The sequence below is a fragment of the Antechinus flavipes genome, chromosome 2, assembly GCF_016432865.1.
Source record: "Antechinus flavipes isolate AdamAnt ecotype Samford, QLD, Australia chromosome 2, AdamAnt_v2, whole genome shotgun sequence".
NCBI classification, from domain to species: domain Eukaryota; kingdom Metazoa; phylum Chordata; class Mammalia; order Dasyuromorphia; family Dasyuridae; genus Antechinus; species Antechinus flavipes.
In genome coordinates, this window is record NC_067399.1 from 142,333,765 (window position 1) to 142,353,791 (window position 20,027).

At 39.7% G+C, this 20,027-nt stretch overlaps 1 protein-coding gene across 1 annotated transcript in view; it reads right to left on the reverse strand.

The window, feature by feature from the left end:
• The window catches only part of BIN3 (bridging integrator 3), a 43,687-nt gene extending 25,234 nt beyond the window's left edge, over nucleotides 1-18,453 (reverse strand). The window contains exons 1-2 of the mRNA XM_051975712.1: nucleotides 18,355-18,453; nucleotides 502-550 (exon numbers count right to left, since the gene is read on the reverse strand). Of these exons, the coding sequence (XP_051831672.1) occupies nucleotides 502-550; nucleotides 18,355-18,362 (57 nt within the window). The 5' untranslated portion in view covers nucleotides 18,363-18,453. The remainder of the gene's footprint in view (nucleotides 1-501; nucleotides 551-18,354) is intronic.
• Between the last annotated feature and the right edge of the window lie 1,574 nt (nucleotides 18,454-20,027).

Here is a 20,027-nt window from a genome sequence, read left to right on the forward strand (position 1 = left end):
TCAACTTAACACAAGAACTCTCTAGGGAAGTACAAACTCTATCTTGATCTTCCAAACAAGTTGTTGGCACATTAATTCTTTCTCTAGAAAAATGAATGGAAGCTAGATGGAAAGTGTTTAGGCAGTAACAAAGAATGGCTACTCTGGAGAAATACTAATAATAATTGCTGAATTTTCAGTATCAAATTAAATTTAGATCATTAAATCCAGCCCTATTTCTGGAAATGGGCTTATTTAGAGTTATTAACTTTTCCAGGTCCTTTGCAATTCCCCCTATTCATTTGCTCTTGTGAGGTTGAACAGGATGATCCAAAGAAAGGAAAAGTCTCACAACGTGAGAACCTTTGAGGTTTTACATCTACAAAAATGGGAACAAAGTCAAAGGCTGCTTTTTTTCCCCACATGTAAGATATGTAAGACATGTAAGGGTCAAAATAATGGGTCTACTAGAAAGCCATGTGTGGCAAGACTGGCTTTAACAGAAGAAATTGGGTTACTCACTGTCTTGGGAACAATCTGTTTCTTGGGCTGTCCAATCTTGAATGGAATCCTGTAAGAGAGAGAGAAAAGTTATAGGAGACAGAGAAGAATGTACTATTGTAAGGATAGGGACAAAGTGGATTGTTTAAAGCTAGGTAACTCTCTTTTACAAGAAGCACTGGATTTAGAATCAGAGGATATGGGTTTGAATATAAGCTCTGCCAATTCTGTAGACCTCAGTTTCCCTATCTGCAAAATGACAAATTTGGGATAGATTAATTTTTTTCAATAGTAATTTTTTCCTCCAAATACGTGGAAAGATAGTTTTTTAAACATTCATTTTTGTAAGATTTTCTTCTCTTCCCTCCCTAAGATAACAAACAATATGATATAGGTTAAGTATGTACAATCCTTTTAAACATATTTCCATATTTGTCAAATTGCACAAAGAAAATCAGACAAAAAAAGAAAAAACCTATGAGAAAGAAAAAAGAAACAAAAAAATTGAAAATACTATATTTCAATTCACATTCAATCTCCACAGTTTTCTCTCTGGATGCAGCTGGCACTTTTCATCCCAAGTCTAGTGGAATTGTCTTGAATCACCACAATGTTGAGAATAGCCAAGTGCATCACAGTCGTTCATCACATAACCTTGTTGTTACTGTATTCAATGTTTTTTTGGTTGTGCTCACTTTACTTAGCATCAGTTCATGTAAATCTTTCCAGGGTTTTCTGAAATTAGCCTACTTGTTTTGTTTCTTTCTTTTTAAATAATAACTTTTTATTTTAAAAATACACACAAAGATCGTTTTCAACATTCACCCTTACAAAACCTTGTGATCCAAATTTTTCTCCCTGCCTTCCTCCTACCCCCTTCCCTAGATAGTAAGTAATCCAATATATGTTAAATATGTGCTGTTCTTCTAACCACTGGAAACATGGTTAGAAACATCATGCTGCACAAGAAAAATCAGATCAAAAAGGGAAAAAAAATGAGAAACAAAGAAAACAGCAAGCAAATAACAAAAAAGGTGAAAATACTATATTGTAATCCACAGGTGGTCCCCATAGTCCTCTCTCTGGGTGCAGATGGCTTTCTCCATCATAAGTCTATTAGAATTGATCTGAATCACCTCATTGTTGAAAAGAGCCAAGTCCATCAGAGTTGATGATCGCATAATCATATTATTGCTGTGTACAATGTTCTCTTAGTTCTACTCACTTAATCTGGCATCAGTTCATGTAAGTCTTTCCAGGCTTTTCTGAAATCAGTCTGAAATCATTGTTTCTCATAGAACAATAATAATCCATTACTTATTCAGCCATTTCCCAAATGATAGGCATCCACTCAGTTTCCAGTTCCTTGATACTACAAAAGGAACTGCTAAAATATTTTTGCACATGTGGGTCCTTTTTCTTCTTTTATGATCTCTTTGGGATACTGATCCAGTAGTGACACTGCTGGATCAAACAAGAGTATGCACAATTTGATAGCCCATTGAGACATAGTTCCAAATTATTCTCCAGAATATTTGGATCATTTCACAACTCCACCAACAATGCATTATTGTCCCAATTTTCCCATATCTCCTCCAATATTTATCATTATCTTCCTGCCATTTTAGCCAACCTGAGAGGTGTGAGGTGGTACCTCAGAGTTGTCTTCATGTGCATTTCTCTAATCAAGTGATTTAGAGCATTTTTTTTTTTTTGTGTGTGTGTGTGTGTGTGTGTGACTAATACTGATTTTAACTTCATCTGAAAATTATCTATTCATATGGATGGAATAGATTTTAAATCTCTTCTAATTCTAAATACTCTGTTTCAGGAATATGAAGACAGAGAAGGCAGGCAGATTACTATCTGTGATGCAGTTTCCAACTCAGATCCTTGTGGCTACTCACAGTTAGGCTTATTTTCAGGACAATAATCTTCAAATCAACAGTGCTTTATCAAATGCAGTTTTTGAAAGCAATCTCTTGTTCCTATCTTTGCTGATAGTCACTGTAGTATTAAATAAAGAGGGTAGTTTCAGGCTAGCAGTCATTTTACTTACAAATCCTTACATAATTAACAAACAAAACCACACTGACAATCTTCTCTCCTAGATGCCTGATGACTCTAATGCATCTGTGGATCTAACTTTTTTTTTTTTTTTTTTTGGATTGGTCAGATGTGAAGGATTTCAGGAATACTTGGAAAACTGATTAATAAGCCTAGTTTCTGCTAAACTCCAAATGAAGCTCAAAATGGAATCTAAGATTCAATCTCAAATCTGTCTTCAAGTCAACAAACATTCTTTAAAGTGCTTACTAAGTGCAAAGCATAACTACAAATAAAAGCAAAAAGAAACTCACTGTCCTCAAGGAACTTACATACTAATGGGAGGAAACAACATGATACATAAAAGGGAGCTGAAAAGTGGGGAGGAGAATACAAGGTGGGTTTTCACTTGGGGGACTGATAGTGAAGTCTGGAAAATCACAGGCGGAGATGGAAGAGGAGTGAAGGATGGCTGGTCCTGTATCCTTCCTCAAAACAGAGGTTCTGCAAAGAACTACCAATGAGAAAAAGGGCTGAGAGAAAGGATGTTCTAGAGGCCTGTTTTAGACCTACAATGAAGTTCTCTACTTCGGATTCTTCACCTGAAAACAAGGAATATTTTGACTGAGAAGTGGCATAGTATAATGGAAAGAGCATTAGATCATGAACTATTTTACCTCTCTAAGGCCTCAGTTTTCTTACTTGAAAAATGAGGACCCTATCATTTGCTTTACTTATCTCTCAGAGATATTGGGAGGACCAAATCAGAGAGGGTGCCAAAGTACTTTGAAAACTGTGAAGTGTTATATAGAAGACATTTTTATTATTCATATATTCATATATTATCTATATATTTTACACGCTCACAAATTCATGACATCCTAACATATTGACAAAGAATCAGTACAAAAGCTGGAACTCAGGTTCAGATTAGGAGGCAAAAGACACTTATTTCCTCATATAATTTTTGAAACTGAAGATATGTCTTAACATCAGATAGGGTAGGGAGTCACTGGGATCAGCCCTAATAGATGAACAAATTCAAGAGCGCCCTGGAGGCAAGAGAATGAACTAATGACTTCTCATCTCTCAGCTCTTCCCAGCTTTCTCGCTTCCCTTAATACAAAAAACTTCTTGCTTCAAATGTTACAACTTATCTGTTCACTCACTGTTCCTATCATCCCCCTCATACTTCTCTCTTCTGTACCTAGTTCTATTTAGTCCACACTGACCAACATTGCTTCCAAACCCAACAGTGTAATTAACCACCGATAATAACCCCAGACGTCGATCCGGTGGAGAGGTTGGGCCAGCCTGAGTCACAGCGGTTAAATTTAATTTCTGGAGGACATCCTGTTTATTGTTAACCCAGCCCAGTAATTTGGAAGGGTTAACCCTTTGGGGACTGGCTAGCCTGGCAGCAGCCAAAATTCACGTGGCTTCTATAAACAAATAATCCTCAACTGTATAATTACTGAGGAAAGGAGCCGGCTGAGGGATAAAGAAGGGAAGAGAATTAGAACGTTGCTTCCCTTTCTGGGCCTGGCTAGGAAGGTCAATGGCTAGGTGAGAAGATCCCCGAGACTCCTCTAATTCCCACCTCTTCTTCCTAAGGGGTGAAGATTAAAGCCCACATATTGGTTTGGGACAGCTGGCAAGTACCTTTAAGGACCCCTCTGTGGTAGTGCAAAGAAGGTCCTCAGAGAGGCATCATTATGAAATCAAACACTGGCTTCCTTGAAGCCTGTGGTGTGGAAAGAATGCTATGTTAGCAATCACAAGACTTAGGTACTAGTCTGTAGCTCTGAAATTGATAAGTGTTGACCCCAGGCACTTCTCTTTATCTCTTAGAAATCTGTTTAAAGTCAACAAAAAGAGGGGTTGTGGTGGGAACTGAATTAGAAAATAGGTAAGGTTTTGTCTAAACTATATAATTTTAATCTGATAATCCGGTACAAGAAACAAGAAGTAAAACTGGGCCAACAAATTTCAATGAGGTTTTCAAATGGATTTGTACTTAAGATATGCAGTGCTCCTGAGAAAAGACTGCCATATTAGGAATCTGGGTTTTATTCTTTATCAAGCTATCATCAATATTTGGATTAGAATTATAATTGTAAAAGCTTGAGCTTTTAGAAGGCCACCTGAAGATTATGTAGTCTGATTGCTTTATTTAGAAAACTGAGGCCTGGAGAGGCTGGGTGGTTTGTCTAAAGTAGACAGCTAATGGCAAAAGGAAGCCGAGTCTCCCAGACTGGAAAGGAGTAATGATGATTTGGATTCTGACTTAAAATGTATTTGTCATTATTAAAAACAAACAAACAAACAACAAAAAAAAAAAACAAAGGCACCCAGTCAAATGCTTAACATGAAGATTTGGAGGAAGGGGTGGTGGTGGTTAAAATTACCATAAGTAGAAGGTACTGCTGAAAACTATCTTCAACCCAAAGGAAGAAATTTTCTTGCAGGGATGTTGCAAGGTGTGATGTCTAGGAAAGGAAAATTCATATGCATGACAAAATATCCAGCCTTTCTTCCTCACTTATTGAATTTCAGGCCTTTAGTCAGACCACTCTAATTGTAAAAGTCTGAATGGTCTCCCTTATTTTTTTTTTTCCTTATTCCTATTGATCCTTCTCTACTGCTACCACATTAAACATTCTAACAAACTACCTGTATCATGCCATTCCCCTGCCCAGAAAAGGGTCCCCTGATGCATGCAGGATAAAAGCTACTTCATGTTCCTTAAATTGTCATTTAAGAGGGTAGCTAGTTGGTGTAGTGGATAGAGCACCAACCCTGAATCAGGAGGACCTAAGTTAAAATCCATCCTCAGACACTTAATATTTCCTGGCTGTGTGACCCTAGGCAAGTCACTTAACCCCAATTGCCTCAGCCCAAAAAAAAAAAAAAAAAAAAGTCATTTAAGGTTACTGAGTAACAGTAAAACCTTAAACGGTCTGGATAGAAATTCTTCTTCTTCTTCTTTTTTTTCCCTGAGGCAATTGGAGTTAAGTGACTTGCCCAGGGTCACACAGCTAGGAAGTGTTAAGTGTCTGAGACCAGATTTGAACTCAGGTCCTCCCGACTTCAGGGCTGGTGATCTATCTACTGCGCCACCTAGCTGCCCCTGGATAGAAATTCTAACCTGAAGTATCCTCTCTGGCCACAGTGCAGAGACCAGACAGGGATTACATTTAAGATACAGTGTGGTATTGCAGAAAAAGCCCAGGCTTAGGAGTCAAAAGAGCTAGGTTTGAGACTTGGCTTGCATCTGCCTTGCTATGACTGGGCATATCTAGTGGCACTAAATTATCTCTATGATCTCGTCTAGCTCACAGTCTTTGATCCAAGTTCCTAGCCTATTTTTCATTGTTTTTCAGTGAGAAGCTTCTGTTTCTAGTCATGCTGATGCAGTTACTCACAGGAACCTGCTGCTTCCTTAGAATGTCTTCCCATCTTTTTTTCCATCTTTGCATTTCCCTGAAAAATCTCTCTCAAATCATGTCTCCCTTATATCCACCTTAGTAATTCCTTCCATCCTTTTGCTACTAAGAAGTGCCTATGCTACTCACCTGGCATTTATCACATGACTTGCATCTCATCTCTTTAACTAAGAGATATACCTCAAAGCCAAGAGTCAGGTAGCATACTAGTTTTTATTTTCCAGAGTCTCATATAGTTCTGGGTATATGCTGAGTAACCATTCCAAAAAAAAGTTTGTTAACTGAATGAGATTCTTCACAAGAACTACTATGTTGTATATTCTATGTTGGTGAAGAACTGTTTCCTCCAGCTAAGGTCAAAAAGCTGGGACATCATTCTATTTAGGGTCTTAAGAAAAGCAAGAACAACAAATACTCAGAAAGGATGGTTCTCTTGGGATTTGAGGATCAAGCTTTCAGTTAGCATTCAGGGCAGGAGGCTAGCTTTCAGTCTGAAAAACGTATAGGATAAGGGAAAACACATAAAAAAGATCCAAGAGAGGAAATATCAAATAAGGGGAACATCCTTGGGTCATTCGGTCAAATAGAAGATCTACTCATACTCTGTTATAGGACTGACTTGAAAAGAAATATATGCCTTGCTGTAGAGAAATTGAGATAAACATCCTATTGGAAGTAGTGATGGTGTATATCAAAAAGAAGGAAAGAAAAAAAACAACTATAGATTCAGTAAGACCTTCTATAATTTCCTCAATCTGTCTCCGTGGTTTCCACAGTATTTGAAGTAAAGTTTTGACTCTGCTCCGCTGTGGGAATGCAGGGTTTTCCTGATGAAAAACAGATGCTTTGGGAAAAAGTATAGTTAAGGTGACAATAGCTCAGGACTCTGGGGAAGAATGATCAAGCTTGACATAGCTAGAATACCTAGAATTGAGATGCTAGGCCTTGAAGGAACATTCACTCCAATGTATGGAGGAACTCATAGTAATTGAAGGGGACATTATTCATTCATCCTCACAGCATTCAAGGAAAGCAGAAAAAGCACATAGATTGGATTACATTTAATAATTTACCAACAACAAGCACTGGGAATGTTGTTGTTTTAAATCCTTGCCTTTCAGAACTGCATTCTATTTAGATTTTCCTCTTTGTATTACAGAAGAGGATCAGGAAGAGGACACAGTCTACTATTAACTACAGAACTTCATGGGACTGACAGAAATGAAGAGCTCAGAGATGAGTGTGGAGTGAAATTCACCACCCTGCCTTGTTCTCCAGTTCATAAATATGGGTTCACAGAGGGCAGGAGCAGGGAAAAACAGTTTTCACAACTATTCCTTACACCCCCACCCCTTTACCTAAAACAAAACAAAAAAACCAACTTCTATGTGTGCAAAGAAGGAAAAGAAAAAAAGAGATTCTATTTTCTTTCAAAACAAAGAAAAGTCAACAGGATGTTCTCCAAAGCTACAAATATACTTTTTCAAACAGTAAATATCTTTATTAGCAGCATGATGCCAGTTGGCTAATTTTGTCTGTCTCAGTAAAACCTTTCCAAAAAAACTGCTCTTGTGTAATGTCTATTTACAAAAACAGCTCTTTTGCATTTTCAACTTGTGGGGTTTCTCAATCTTTTCACTTGTCCCCTCCTCTTTCTTCTCTGCTGCAGAGGCAAGGACAAGAGAGATGCTCACACAGCATGAGTTCCCCAATCTCAAGATGATTTTTTTGACACCTATTTTCTTTAGAAATTCTCCTTTGTTTTCATCAAGCCTATTATTAAGTTAGTTAGATGCTAACCATCTTCTGGCTTCTATTGGATTGTGTTTTTTTTTTTTTTTGTTTGTTTGTTTGTTTTTGGCCACCAAGCATAAGGGGTCTCTAAGTTTGATCTGGGAGTGGAGAGTGCCCTAAAATTACTTTCCATAAATTAGTAGATGATTCAGTCTAGCTCATTCCATGAATTTCTTCTGTCTTTCCCTGTCCCCGGGATCCAATTTAACCCCTAATCAGTAAGGGGCTAGAACTGAGCAAAGAACATGATGGCTGAAGACTGGTTGTTCCAGGGTAATGATCTAGGCTTAACCACAGCCTCACCAGCAGTAGGAATAGATTGGAGAATTAGTTTTTTGCTGTCTGGATAGGATTCTATCCCTTCTTCTACTCACCTCCATTAATGTCCTCCCCTGCCTCTCCCAAAACAAAACTAAACAAACCTCAGGCTCACGCTTACCTTTGGGTTTATTATCTATCTGTGGTTCATAACTTACTCTATGAGAGCTACCTTTTCGTTGGCATATAGATAAGAAACAATCAATCAACTTCTTTGGATGCCTTAGGGTTATTTAAAAGAGGAGATGTTTAGAACCAGGATAACAGCTATCTATGAGTTTCAACTTCTCTGTTTGAAAGCACTTGCTGGTCAAACTGTCAAAACAATCAGAAAAGTTGACTGAATTTAGACAGTATCATGCTTGTGTCAGTGTCCATGGTGTCAGTAGTTACAATCCACCTCAGCTCCCTTTTCCCAATTGCAAAAAGGAACATTAACAGTATTCACCAAATGGAGGTAAAATATATACATGTTTAAAAGTCAGGCACCAAAAAAGCCCAGTTTTTTTTTTTTTTTTTAATGACTTAGTATATAGCTTATTTGATTCAGAAAAGTCATTCTGTGAGCCTTTCTTCTCTAGGCTTACCACACTAGAAATCAGAGCCAGAATCAAAATCTATATGATCATAGTTGACATATACATAGCACTTTTGGGATTGCAAAGCACTTTATGAATATTACCTAATTTGATCCTCACAACAATCCCATCAAGTCATCAAAATCAGCACTATAGGGATTAGTTCATTTTTACAGCTGAAGAAGCTGAGGCTCTCAAAATCATACAACTCTTATTACAACATGCAATTTAGAGCTAGCCTTAGCAATCATCTAGTGTAGGGTTCTTAAATTTTTTTTTGACTGATTCTTTTTTTTAGCAAACTAGTGAAATTTATGAATCCCTTTTCAGAATGTTTTTAAGTGCATAAAATCAAACATATAAGATGACAAAGGAAATCAGCTATATTGAAATAGGTTCTGTGTTTTTTTAAGGTCACCAGCTAAAGAGCCTTTGATCTGATCCAACGTATCCCTCTCTTGCTCCAACAAGGCTGGAATGGAGGTCTAAATAGCTTTAATAATTTGCTCAGCTACTCAGTAGAAGATCTGGGCTCTCTGACTTCCAGTCTGGAGCTCTTTCTATAATGTCATGGGATTGTCAAAGGTCAGTAGGTTCTTACTACAGGTCTGAGACAGTGCAAATTGTCTTGTTTCACAGATAAACACTTGTGTCAAGAACTCACTATTGCCTGGATCAAGCTAACAGATTTGAAACAGAATGGAGACTGCTTCCGAGGTAGTCATATTAATTTAATTCAAGTTGTAACAACACATTGTGCTACATATAGGGGAAAGGAGTGATACAAAATGAGTAAGATAGTCCCTACTCTCATGGAGATCACAGTTTAGTAGGTAAGAAAACGCATACATATGAGGGGAAAAAAAATCTATCTGAAGGAAGCTTACAGAAGGTTTTAAGGAAAGAAAGCACTTGATCTGGTTCTTGAGGCTAAGTCAGATTGTGGAATAATGAGTACAAATGCCTAGGGAAGATAAGAGCACTCTAAGGAGTCTAGTTTGGTTATGCAGAATAGGTTACATGGAATAACATGAAATATGGATGGAAAGCTAGGTAGGAATCAGACTATGAAGGATTTGAATGACAGCCTATGAAGGTCATATTATATTTAGTAGTCAATGGGTTGGCTACTAAAATAGACTAACGCAAGGGATAATGAGGGCCTGAACTAAAGTGATGACTGTGGGAAGTACTGGAGAGAGACTGCAGAAAGGACTTGGCAACTGATTATGTTAGGAGTAAGGGAGGAGGATTCAAAGAGAAAATTCTGAAGTTCTGAATCTGGGTAATTGGGAGGATGGTGGTGGCAGCAACAAGCTAAATGAAACAGAGAAGCTGTAAAAAAAAAAAAAGAGCATATTTGGGGTACAGAGTAGATAAACAATGACGAATTCAGAGTCTGGGGCAACTTTCAGCTAAGGATATTCAACAGGAAGGTAGAAATAAAAAATTAGAATTCAGGGAAAAGGACAGTGGTAAAACTAGAGCTTTCTGAGTCTTCACAGAATTCACTTTAGCTATATGAATATATACATGGCTTTGTCAGAAGAGACACTACAGAGAAAGAAAATAGGTAATGACAAAATTTCTGCTACTGGAATTACCAAGTAAGAAAGTCAAGAAATCAAAAAATTAGTGAAGATGAAGAAGGAAGATCACAAAAAGAAAAATGGCGATTTGTGTTTTGTTGTGGCTGTCTTGAGATAGATATTATGGCGTAGTGCTAAAGTGTCAACCATGCAGCCTATAAAACTCCCAAGTGCAGCTGAACCACATTAAAATGTAATTAGGAAGTAATTAACAAAATAAATAAAAATAAAATATAATTTTACATTTTAAAATTAGACCAATAGGCCCTATGTCTGGTTTAGTGACCCCTATTTCAATGTGAGATCTAGGTTCAAACACTGTCTCAAACACACAGTAGCTGTGTGACATAGGGCAAGCCACTAAATCTCTCTGGGCCTCAGTTCCCTCATCTGCAAAGTGAAGAGGTTTGAGTCAATGACCTCTCAGGTTCCTTCTAATTTTAAATCTATGATCCTGTGGTCTGCATCTGTATCTGTATGACCACAGATAAGATCACACTAATTCTTACCACTCTGGCACAAAGTATGTATGGGGGAAATGCTCTTTTATAGAGAAGTTTATTCTATGGAAGAGGGATCTGAAGTAGAAATTTAATAGTTCACTAGTCAAGTTAACAGTTGAGCAAAGAATCAGACCCAGCCGTCGTCACTTCTTTTATGATTTAAGGACTCCAGAAAGAACCATGCAGCTTTGAGAACTGGTGCCATGATCTGTTCTTATTCCTCCCAACTAGGTGGTGTCCTCAGTAGCCATAAGTAGAGGTAGAATAGCCAACAGAAGTAGAAATAGAGAATGGACTTCTATTGTAAAGCCAGTTTTGGAAGCAAATTTGTGTGTGGCACATGCTTTATCCACACACCTTTACTTTATCCCTGATCCTGGAAATCATGTTTGGTTCAACCAGTGTTGACCTATGGGACAAAGCCAGCTCAGAGCCCTAAAAGAGTCAAATCTACACCAGCCGTGGAAGGCTGCAACTGTCTTTAAGGTGACTGTTCAATGGCAATAAACAAGATATTCTGGCCAAGAATGTTGCTTCAGTGAAACTGGAAAACAGTCATCAGGGATGGTGTTGCCAAGACTGGGCTTGACCAGTTTCCAAACCCACAGTACAGGTTTTCATAAACAACATGGACATAACCTTTTGGTTGCCTGGTTCTTTTCTCTCTTCATCATTATGTATTTTAAAAAATAAAAATAATTCCTCCTGCCACCATAATCATTTAATTGGTATCCAAGGAGGGAGCTTGTGTTTTATAGTAGTCTCCCAAGAGGTCTACCTGTTTGCACTCATTAGAGGTCTACCTGTTTGCACTCATTAAATGCAAGCCATCTTACCCATAGTCTCATATTATGAATGAATGAAAAGCATTTATTCTGAACTTAGTTTGAGTTTTGTTTGTATCATAACAATCCCACTCTAATAAGCCTTCAATAGCATTCCAACATCTATAGGATGAAATCCTAAAGAATCCTGGCATTTGAGACCCTTGATAATCTGACCCTAACATATCATTCCAATGTTATCTTGCATTACACCATTCAAACTGTTCTCTGCCCAAGGTGAACTGGAGAAGTTAAGTGGTGGAATAGAAAGCCTATTGGATTTAGAATCAAAGGAATCAAATTCATATGCTTGTTCTGTTACTTACTGCCTGTGTGACCTGGGATTGACATGCTTTAAAGCATGAAAAATACTTATTTCTTTTGATCTTCACAATAACCTTATGAGAAAAGTAAGTACTGCTATTATTCCATTAGGAAAAGAAGCTTAGATGGATTAAGTAGCTTTGTTATGATCACACAATTAAAAAGTATAGGAGAGGGGCAGCTAAGTGGCACAGTGGATAGAGTACCTGCCCTGAAGTCAGGAGGACCTGAGTTCAAATTTGGCCTCAGACACTTAACAATTCCTAGCTGTGTGACCCTGGGGAAGTAACTTAACCCCAACTTTGGGTGGGAGGTGGGAAGGGAGGAGTATAGGAGGGATAATTTGAACACACACCTCAAGTTAATTTAGTGCTGTTTTCTTTATAATATACAGCCTCACTGTCTGGTTAGAAAGGAATGTAAGGCAACAGGTCACTTAATGTCAGTCAAATCTGACTTTCTGTGACCCCATTTGGGGTTTTCTTGGCAAAGGTACTGAAGTGGTTTATCATTTCTTTCTCCAGATCATTTCACAGATGAGGAAATTGAGGGAAACAGGGTTCAGTAACTTGCTCAGGGTCACATTGTTTTAAGTTCTTGAGGCCAGTTTGGAACTCAGGAAGTTGAGTCTTCCTGATTCCAAGCCAAGCATTCTTATCTACTGTGCCACCTAACTGCCCCAACATAAATAAATCCTACCTGTCATTTACAACCAATGCAGCTCCTATCACAATTTATTTGGCATTTAGCAATACTTTCTAGTATGGTCAATGATCTTTTTATATGTATACGTCCTTGCTCCCTAAGATAAGTTCCCTGAGGTCCAGTATTGTAATTTCTTTCTGATCTCCTAATACAAGGTACCCTGCACACAGTAAGTGCTCAAAACTTATCCATCCAACAAATATATAACATACACAGGTATTGTTTGAGTGTTTGAAGTTAGCTGATTAGAGTTAGCTAGAGAAGCATCATGCTACAATGGGAAGTGCTGGATTTAGATGCAGGGGACATGGGTTTGAATTATAGCTCTCCTACTTATAACATGATAGATTTAGATCTGGAAGGGATCCCAGAAACCATCTAGTCTGAACTTCTCATTTTACAGATAAAGAATGGAGGCCCAAAGAAAGGCAGCTAAGTGGCACAGGGGATAGAGTACTGGGCCTGGAATCAGTCAACAAGCATTTATTAAGGGCTTACTATATGCCAAGCACTGTGCAAAACAGCTGGGGCTATAAAGAGAGCAAAAGATAGTTTCCTCCCTCAAGGAGCTCACAATCAGAAAGACTTGGGTTTGAATATAGCCTCAGGCACTTACTAGCTGTGTGACACTGGATAAATCATTTGACCACTGTCTGCCTCAGTTTCTTCAACTGTAACATTTATTAACATTTATTGTGCACCAGATGGGTCCATGCCATGGCAGTAGGTTTTGGAATGATAGTTTCTGGGTAATCTTATACAAAGACTTTAAAGTCATCTATACCATTTCATCTCTGTAATCAGTGCATGGAATTGGAAAATATAAAAATTGGAAGAGAATTGAGAATTCAATTACTCCATTACATACTTGAGCAAGAACCCTCTCTACAACATTCCTGGCAAATGATCCTCCATTTTCTTCTAGAGATAGTAAAATGATTCTTTGAGGGAGGGAACATCCAGTGATTGAAATCTGCCTTTGCAACTCCCATTCACTGATCTTAGTTCTGCAATCTGGTTCCAAAAAACCCACTACTCCACCACACAGCCTTCTGAAGACTGACCTAAGTCTTCTTCAGATTAAACATACCAAGTTTCTTTAAATGGAAACTATATACGGGATGATCCTGAGTCTCTTTAATATCCTGGTTCCTTTTTTCTAGATGCTCCCCAGATCATCAATGAACTTCCTAAAATGTGGCACTCAGAATGGAACACAATACTTCAGCTATGTTCTGAGAAGCAAGGAAAACAGCAGGATGATAACCTTCCTTGTTCTGGATCCTATACTTTGGTTAACTTGGCCTAGGATCATACTAGTTTTGTTGGTAGAATACATCACATGAACAGTCCAACTAAAACGCCCTCTTTTTCACACAAACTTGTTTAGCCACCTCTTCTACATCTTGAATTTGTTCAATGAAATATTTAACCCAAGCATAGAACTTCATAAATTTCCTACCAAATGTCTTTATTTTTTGACCTTGTTGCAATCTTTCTGATTCTCTGTCATCTAACATATTAGCCATGCCTCATCTTAAAATTTACTAAAGCATGTCATCTCTGACTTTATCATCACTATTGATAAAACCACTGAATATAACAAAGGCCAAGGCTAGAACTTAGTCATTCTACTGGAGCCCTCCCAACAGGCAGACATCAAACCATTAATTACTATTCTTTGGGTCTAATCATACTATCGCCCAGTCCACAGCTTTCCATCTGGTCTATAAGGATATCAGGGGAAACATGCCAAAAGTATATTTATGTCCACAACATTCTATTCATCCACCTGTCTAGCAGCCTCATCCAGAAGGAAGTAAAGCTGGTCTGATTCAGGTCACTACAGTGAAAAAGTAGAATGTGATAAATGCTATGAGATGGGCTAAATGACACAGAAAGAATTCAGAGCGCTAAATCACATTTAGTGAGAGAATTAAAAAAAACAACTTTATGATCTAGGTACCATGTGACTCTTTATCATGATATCAAGCAGTTCCATTTAGTAAACACAGGATACTAGGTCTCACAATGGCATCTGTGCAGTTTCTTTCTTCTAAACCTAAATTTGGTGGCAAGAGGTTCATGCCTATACTCTTAACTTTTCCTAGTCCTATGGCAGAGCCATAGTGAAAGAGTCCTAATAATACCTAGCAATTATATAGCACTTTTAGGTTTGTTAAGTGCTTTATAGTTATTATTTCATTTGATCTTCACTATAAAACTGTGGTGAAGGTGCTTTTCATTTTATATATTGAGGCTGAAAAGTTAAGTGATTTGCCCAGGTTCACACTAGAAGTGCCAGCGCTTCATAACTATGGTCTGGCACCCTATCCATTTTACTACCTAGCTGCCTAAGAGGACTAAGTCTTAGAGCTCTTAGATAACAATGTTTGGTATTTAGATTTCTCCTCTTTTTTTAATCAATATGTCATTTTAAAGGGACAGATTTGAAAAATCACTAGGAATTATTAGTGTTAGGGCTAATTTAATCAAATGATATTCCTCCAAATAATTAAATGCATTCAGATATACTCTTGCTTATTCTCACAAACTGCACATGTGGCAGTCAATCAATAAACAATACTCATTATGTGCCAGGTACTATGCTAAGTGCTGGCAGAAAGGCAAAAAACAGTCTTTGCTCTTTAGAAACTCGGCCTAAAGTCAGGTTGACTGGGCCAAGGACTCACAAATAGCAGCTAAACGCGGGATTGAGTCCATTTCTTCTATTTCCAGGATAGTGCTTCACTCACACTATTTGGATACTTTCTTTTGATTTAGTCTTCTAGGGCACACATAAACCTTTGCACAAGATAAATCTGACAGTTTCTCCTCCAAGGTTTCTTTCTCCCGATCTTACCTGTTATCTTTAAAGTTTCAGAGAAAGGAGTAATGGTAAGCTCAGTAACAAAATTTAGTTCTATTCAATTTTAACTCACTCTTTAGGGAACAAGGTATTTAGTCTGTATCAAAGATGAGAAAATGGAGATACTAAATCTAGTTTGGCCACATGGCAGGGTAGTGGAGTTGAGTATCCAATAGCCGTTTGCTCAGATTCCTGGGTCGTCTTGATTAGAAATGGATGGTCTTTGAAAGAGTGAACATACCAACTAAATAAACAGGGGGGTGGGCAGGTCGCCTGCAAAGAGGAAGTTGGGAACAAAGGCCATTCGATCTTCATGTAAAACCCAGTGTGCAAAGGGCACTAATGTTGGACATTTTTCACCATGACATTTTGAAAGCACAGCCTGGCCCAGAACAATAGCTTCCCTCAGGGAGCCATGCTCAGAATGCCCTATGTCTCACTCACCAATAGTTGGCACATCCCCTAAGCTTGGTGAACTTGACCCCAGGCTAATGCCTCCCTTGGTGGCTGTACGTCACTCTGGCCATTTTTCCCACCCCTGGAATTCCAGGCTTTGGTGAATGAAGAGATTGATCCCAGGAGCAGGAAAACAGTTCCATGTATGAATCAGACAGACCAAATCCTGGCTCCCTGTGCCAGCCATTGAGCCAGGAACTGAATGTGATTGTGTGCCTGGTCACCAGAGCTGCTCCCCTTTCAGAGGGAGAGGGTCAAGGTCCACGCAAGAGATGACGTGGGCTAAGTCTAAATGGAAGAGAGACAAATCTCAGCGTTGAGAGACAAAGCTGTTCTCTTTAGCAGTGGCCTCCTGTCTTATAAGACAGAGTACAAGAAGTGGCTCAAAAATGTGGTAGTGCAGGCCTATGACAGCATTCTTTTCAGTTCCTATAGCAGCACTTACTCATGAGCTGTCTTCTTAAAAAAAACAAAACACTCAGAAGCCTCACTTTTACAGAATATGCTCAGTGAGAAAGATCCAAACAACTTAAGAACTTCCCCAGAGAATTGCTCACCCAGGAATCTTCTTCTAGATAGAGAAGTAAAGAGGAGTTCTGTCTGATTTGTAAACTATATTCTGAGCAAAACAAGGCAATCACCCTTTCTGGTTCTGATCCCGAGAAATGAGGTACCATGAGGTAAAATCATGATGCAATTTATTAGGGATAAATCTAGTCACAGGAAGAAGAGGACCAACATGTACTCTAAGTAACTGATTCTCTTGTGGAAAAATATCCCTGTGCTATCACTGTCTCTGACTGCAGGCAGAAAAGACTCTGTGATTAGGTTCTAACATTGGAACATTAACTTTTCTTAGGTAAAGGACTACAACTGGCCTCTAGCAAGAAAGACCATTAGAAAAAGAGCAATTCCTGGAAGCCTGTATTAGGTTATGGCTTGGAGCTCTACCTAATCTGTTGGGTACCGTTGGTTCAACATTTGCACACAGTAAAGAGAAAGGGAGTCACAAACGGTTGGGATTTCACACTACAAATCTGTCCCTGATGTTTATTAGCATAGCAGCTGCTTCTAGGCAGAAAAATAATCTGCAAATGAACTCTTAAAAGAACATACATTCAAACCTCTTTGTGGTCAATGGACTTATCTAAAAAGCTATACGAACAAGCCTCCTCGCCTTATACTCTAGGCACAAAAGTCTTGGCCAAAGGCAAGGCTCAGCAAAGCTGACAACTAGATAAGGAGATTCCTGAAATTCTCAATAAAAAACAGGAGGGGGAAGGAGGAAGGGTTTCTTTTCCAAGAAAACAATCTTGTTCTATACACAAAAATCAATCCAGTATACAAAGAATAACCTGCTTTGCCCAAATGTATTTAAGTCTAGCAATCATCAAGCATTTAGTAAGTGTTTACTATATATAAAACATTATCAAGTGAAGCAGCAAATAAGGGTTAGAAGTACTGCAGAAGAGGGATCTTGGCAACAGTTATTATTCATACCTTTGACACTTTGTTAACATATACATGTGTGTTTATATACATATATATGGATTACTATATCTTTGAGTAAAAAACCAAAAATCTAGATAGTACTAGAACTTTAGAATATTGCCGTAGAGCTCTAGGGATTCGGGATTCTCTTTAAACGCCTTTTCTAAATGATGAATCTGCTTAGGAAATTTGAATTTTGGAGTCGTGATTAAATGGAAAATTCCTGACACTTAGTAGTAATGTGTCAGCCAAGTTATGTCCTTAGCGCCTCAGTTTCCTCTTTTGGAAAACAGATCCCCATCCACCACACCAGCCACTCTGCACACAAGAGCATTGGCTATGGAGTAGGGCGATAGTTTAATTAATAAATACTTGAGTGACTTTGGGGCCACTCACTTAATCTCCCTTGGCCTCGTGTAAAATAACAGGGATGGATTAGACGGATAATTTCTAAGATATCTCCCGGCTCTAATGAGATGATCTCATGATGGACTTAAAAAAAAAATTCTTAGAGGTCTGGGCAAGGTGCGGTTCGGGACTCAAGAGGTGACTGGGTCCAACTCGCCCCACCTCCCTAGGGCAAGAACTCCTCAGGCCCCCCACTTGTGGGTCATCGGATCGCAGAAAAGGAAGGGACCTCCGGGGTCACCTTATCCAATGGGTAATTCCTTCCCCAGGTTCCTGCCTTGGGGATGGGGGAAGCTGCTTTAATCAAATCCGTTCCCTGCACTGCTCGGGAAAGCTTCGCGGAAGCGCCAGAGGCCTGCCCACCGCAAGCAGGCAGGGAGCTCAGCAGGAGGGACCCCGGGAGCGGGGCGGGGCATGCCAGCCGGGAGTCTGGGGGACTCGAGGACTCAGAAGCGGAGTCCGGCGTGAGGCATGAGGGGGAGCCTAAGGAAGCCCGACGCAGGATCCGCCGGGTCTCACTCACCAGCTCATGGCGGCGGCCCCGCTGTCAGAGCCACCAGTTGCGGCCCCCGGCCCAGGCCTCGGACCGCTTTGCCGCGGCCACTTCCGGATTCGGACCGTCTCCAGGAAGTGACGAATGAGATACCCCCGGAAGCGAGGAGATGCGCGTGGCGCGGGGAGGGAGGGGTTGGTACCGGGGCACGTAAGGGGAAGATACTAGCGTGGTTACCTAGTAACCCTTTCGCTGCGGCATCTAGGAACGTCTGCTAGGACTGCGCTCTCTCTCCGCGAGCCTCCCCTGTCCTTCAGCAGACTACTGCCGGCTCCTTAAAGCCGTCCCTGTCCCAAGCACTCACGTCTCTTTCTTGCTCAGTTACTTCAGCTACAGAAATGAATGCAACAATGCAATAAAGCACAACGCGCATCTATTAAGCGCCTTCTATATATAGTGCAAAAAAGCTGCGGAGCTTCGGAGACTGAGGCTGAGGCTGAATTGGAGAAGGACGGGTATGAGGAGGGGGAAGGATTGCAGGATGGACCTAGAGTCAAGAAGACCTAAAGTACAAATTCTGCCTAGCTGTGTGAACTTGGACAAATCACTAGACCTCTCGTCTGCAAAATGAGGATAATAACAGCTTCTACTTTACGAAGTTGTGAGGATCAAATCGTGTGTAAAGCACTTTTTACAGGCCTTTAGGTAAAAATTAGTCATTATTATCGTCCTCCTTCAGGTTCAGGATTTTCCAGGCTGTTCACAGATTAAATCGAATGGGGTGTCATAGAAAGTGGGGACTTGGAGGATTAGGTTATTGCAGAAGTTGGAGCCTGGAAGCAAAGGGTTGCACGCAATCATCCTTTACTACTTTATTCAGTCGTTCAGTAAAGATTTATTAAGTGCCTACTAAGTGCCTGGCATTGGACTATGCCTGAAGGGTTGGGGAGACAACACGGACACAGATAAGGAGATGATATAAACAAAGGGAAAATTAATCTGGTGAGGGAGAACACTGAAAATCCGGGGGGGGGGCGGTGGGGGAAGGTGATCAGGCTGAGTGTCAGATGCTACAAAGGGATCGAAAGACTGAGGATTCATAAAAAGCTACCATATTTTGCAAGGTAGAGATCTCTGATAACTTTGAAGAGAGTCAGAAGAGCAATGAAGCCTCCTGTGGGAAAGAGTGTTTCAGTCAAAGCCATCAACAAGGACTTATGTGCTAAGCAGTGTGCTACAGGTTAGGGACACCGACAAATCTGACACAGTCCCTGCCTCAAGGAGTTTCCATTCTATTGGGGAAACATGTACACATACACATAAATCTACAGACAAGGACACAAAGTCAGTTACAGAGTATGTAACAGCCAGGGAGATCAGAAAAGGCCTCTTGTGGGAGATAGCTTTGAGCTGTGCTTGTAACAGCCAGTGATGTGGGGATGAGGAGGGAGAGCATTCCAGGCATGCAGAAGAGCCCGTGCAAGAGCCGGAATGGAAAAGTCATGTGTGAGCAACAGTAAGGCAGCCGAAATTAGGAATGGCAGCTAGGGGGCGCAATGGAGTCAGAAAGACCCCTAATTTAAACGAGATCTCAGACACAAACGGCATGATCCTGGGCGAGTCACTTAGCCTGTCTGTCTCAGTCTCTTCATCTGTAAAATAGGAATGATAATAGTACTTAGCTTGCATGGTTGTTGTGAGGA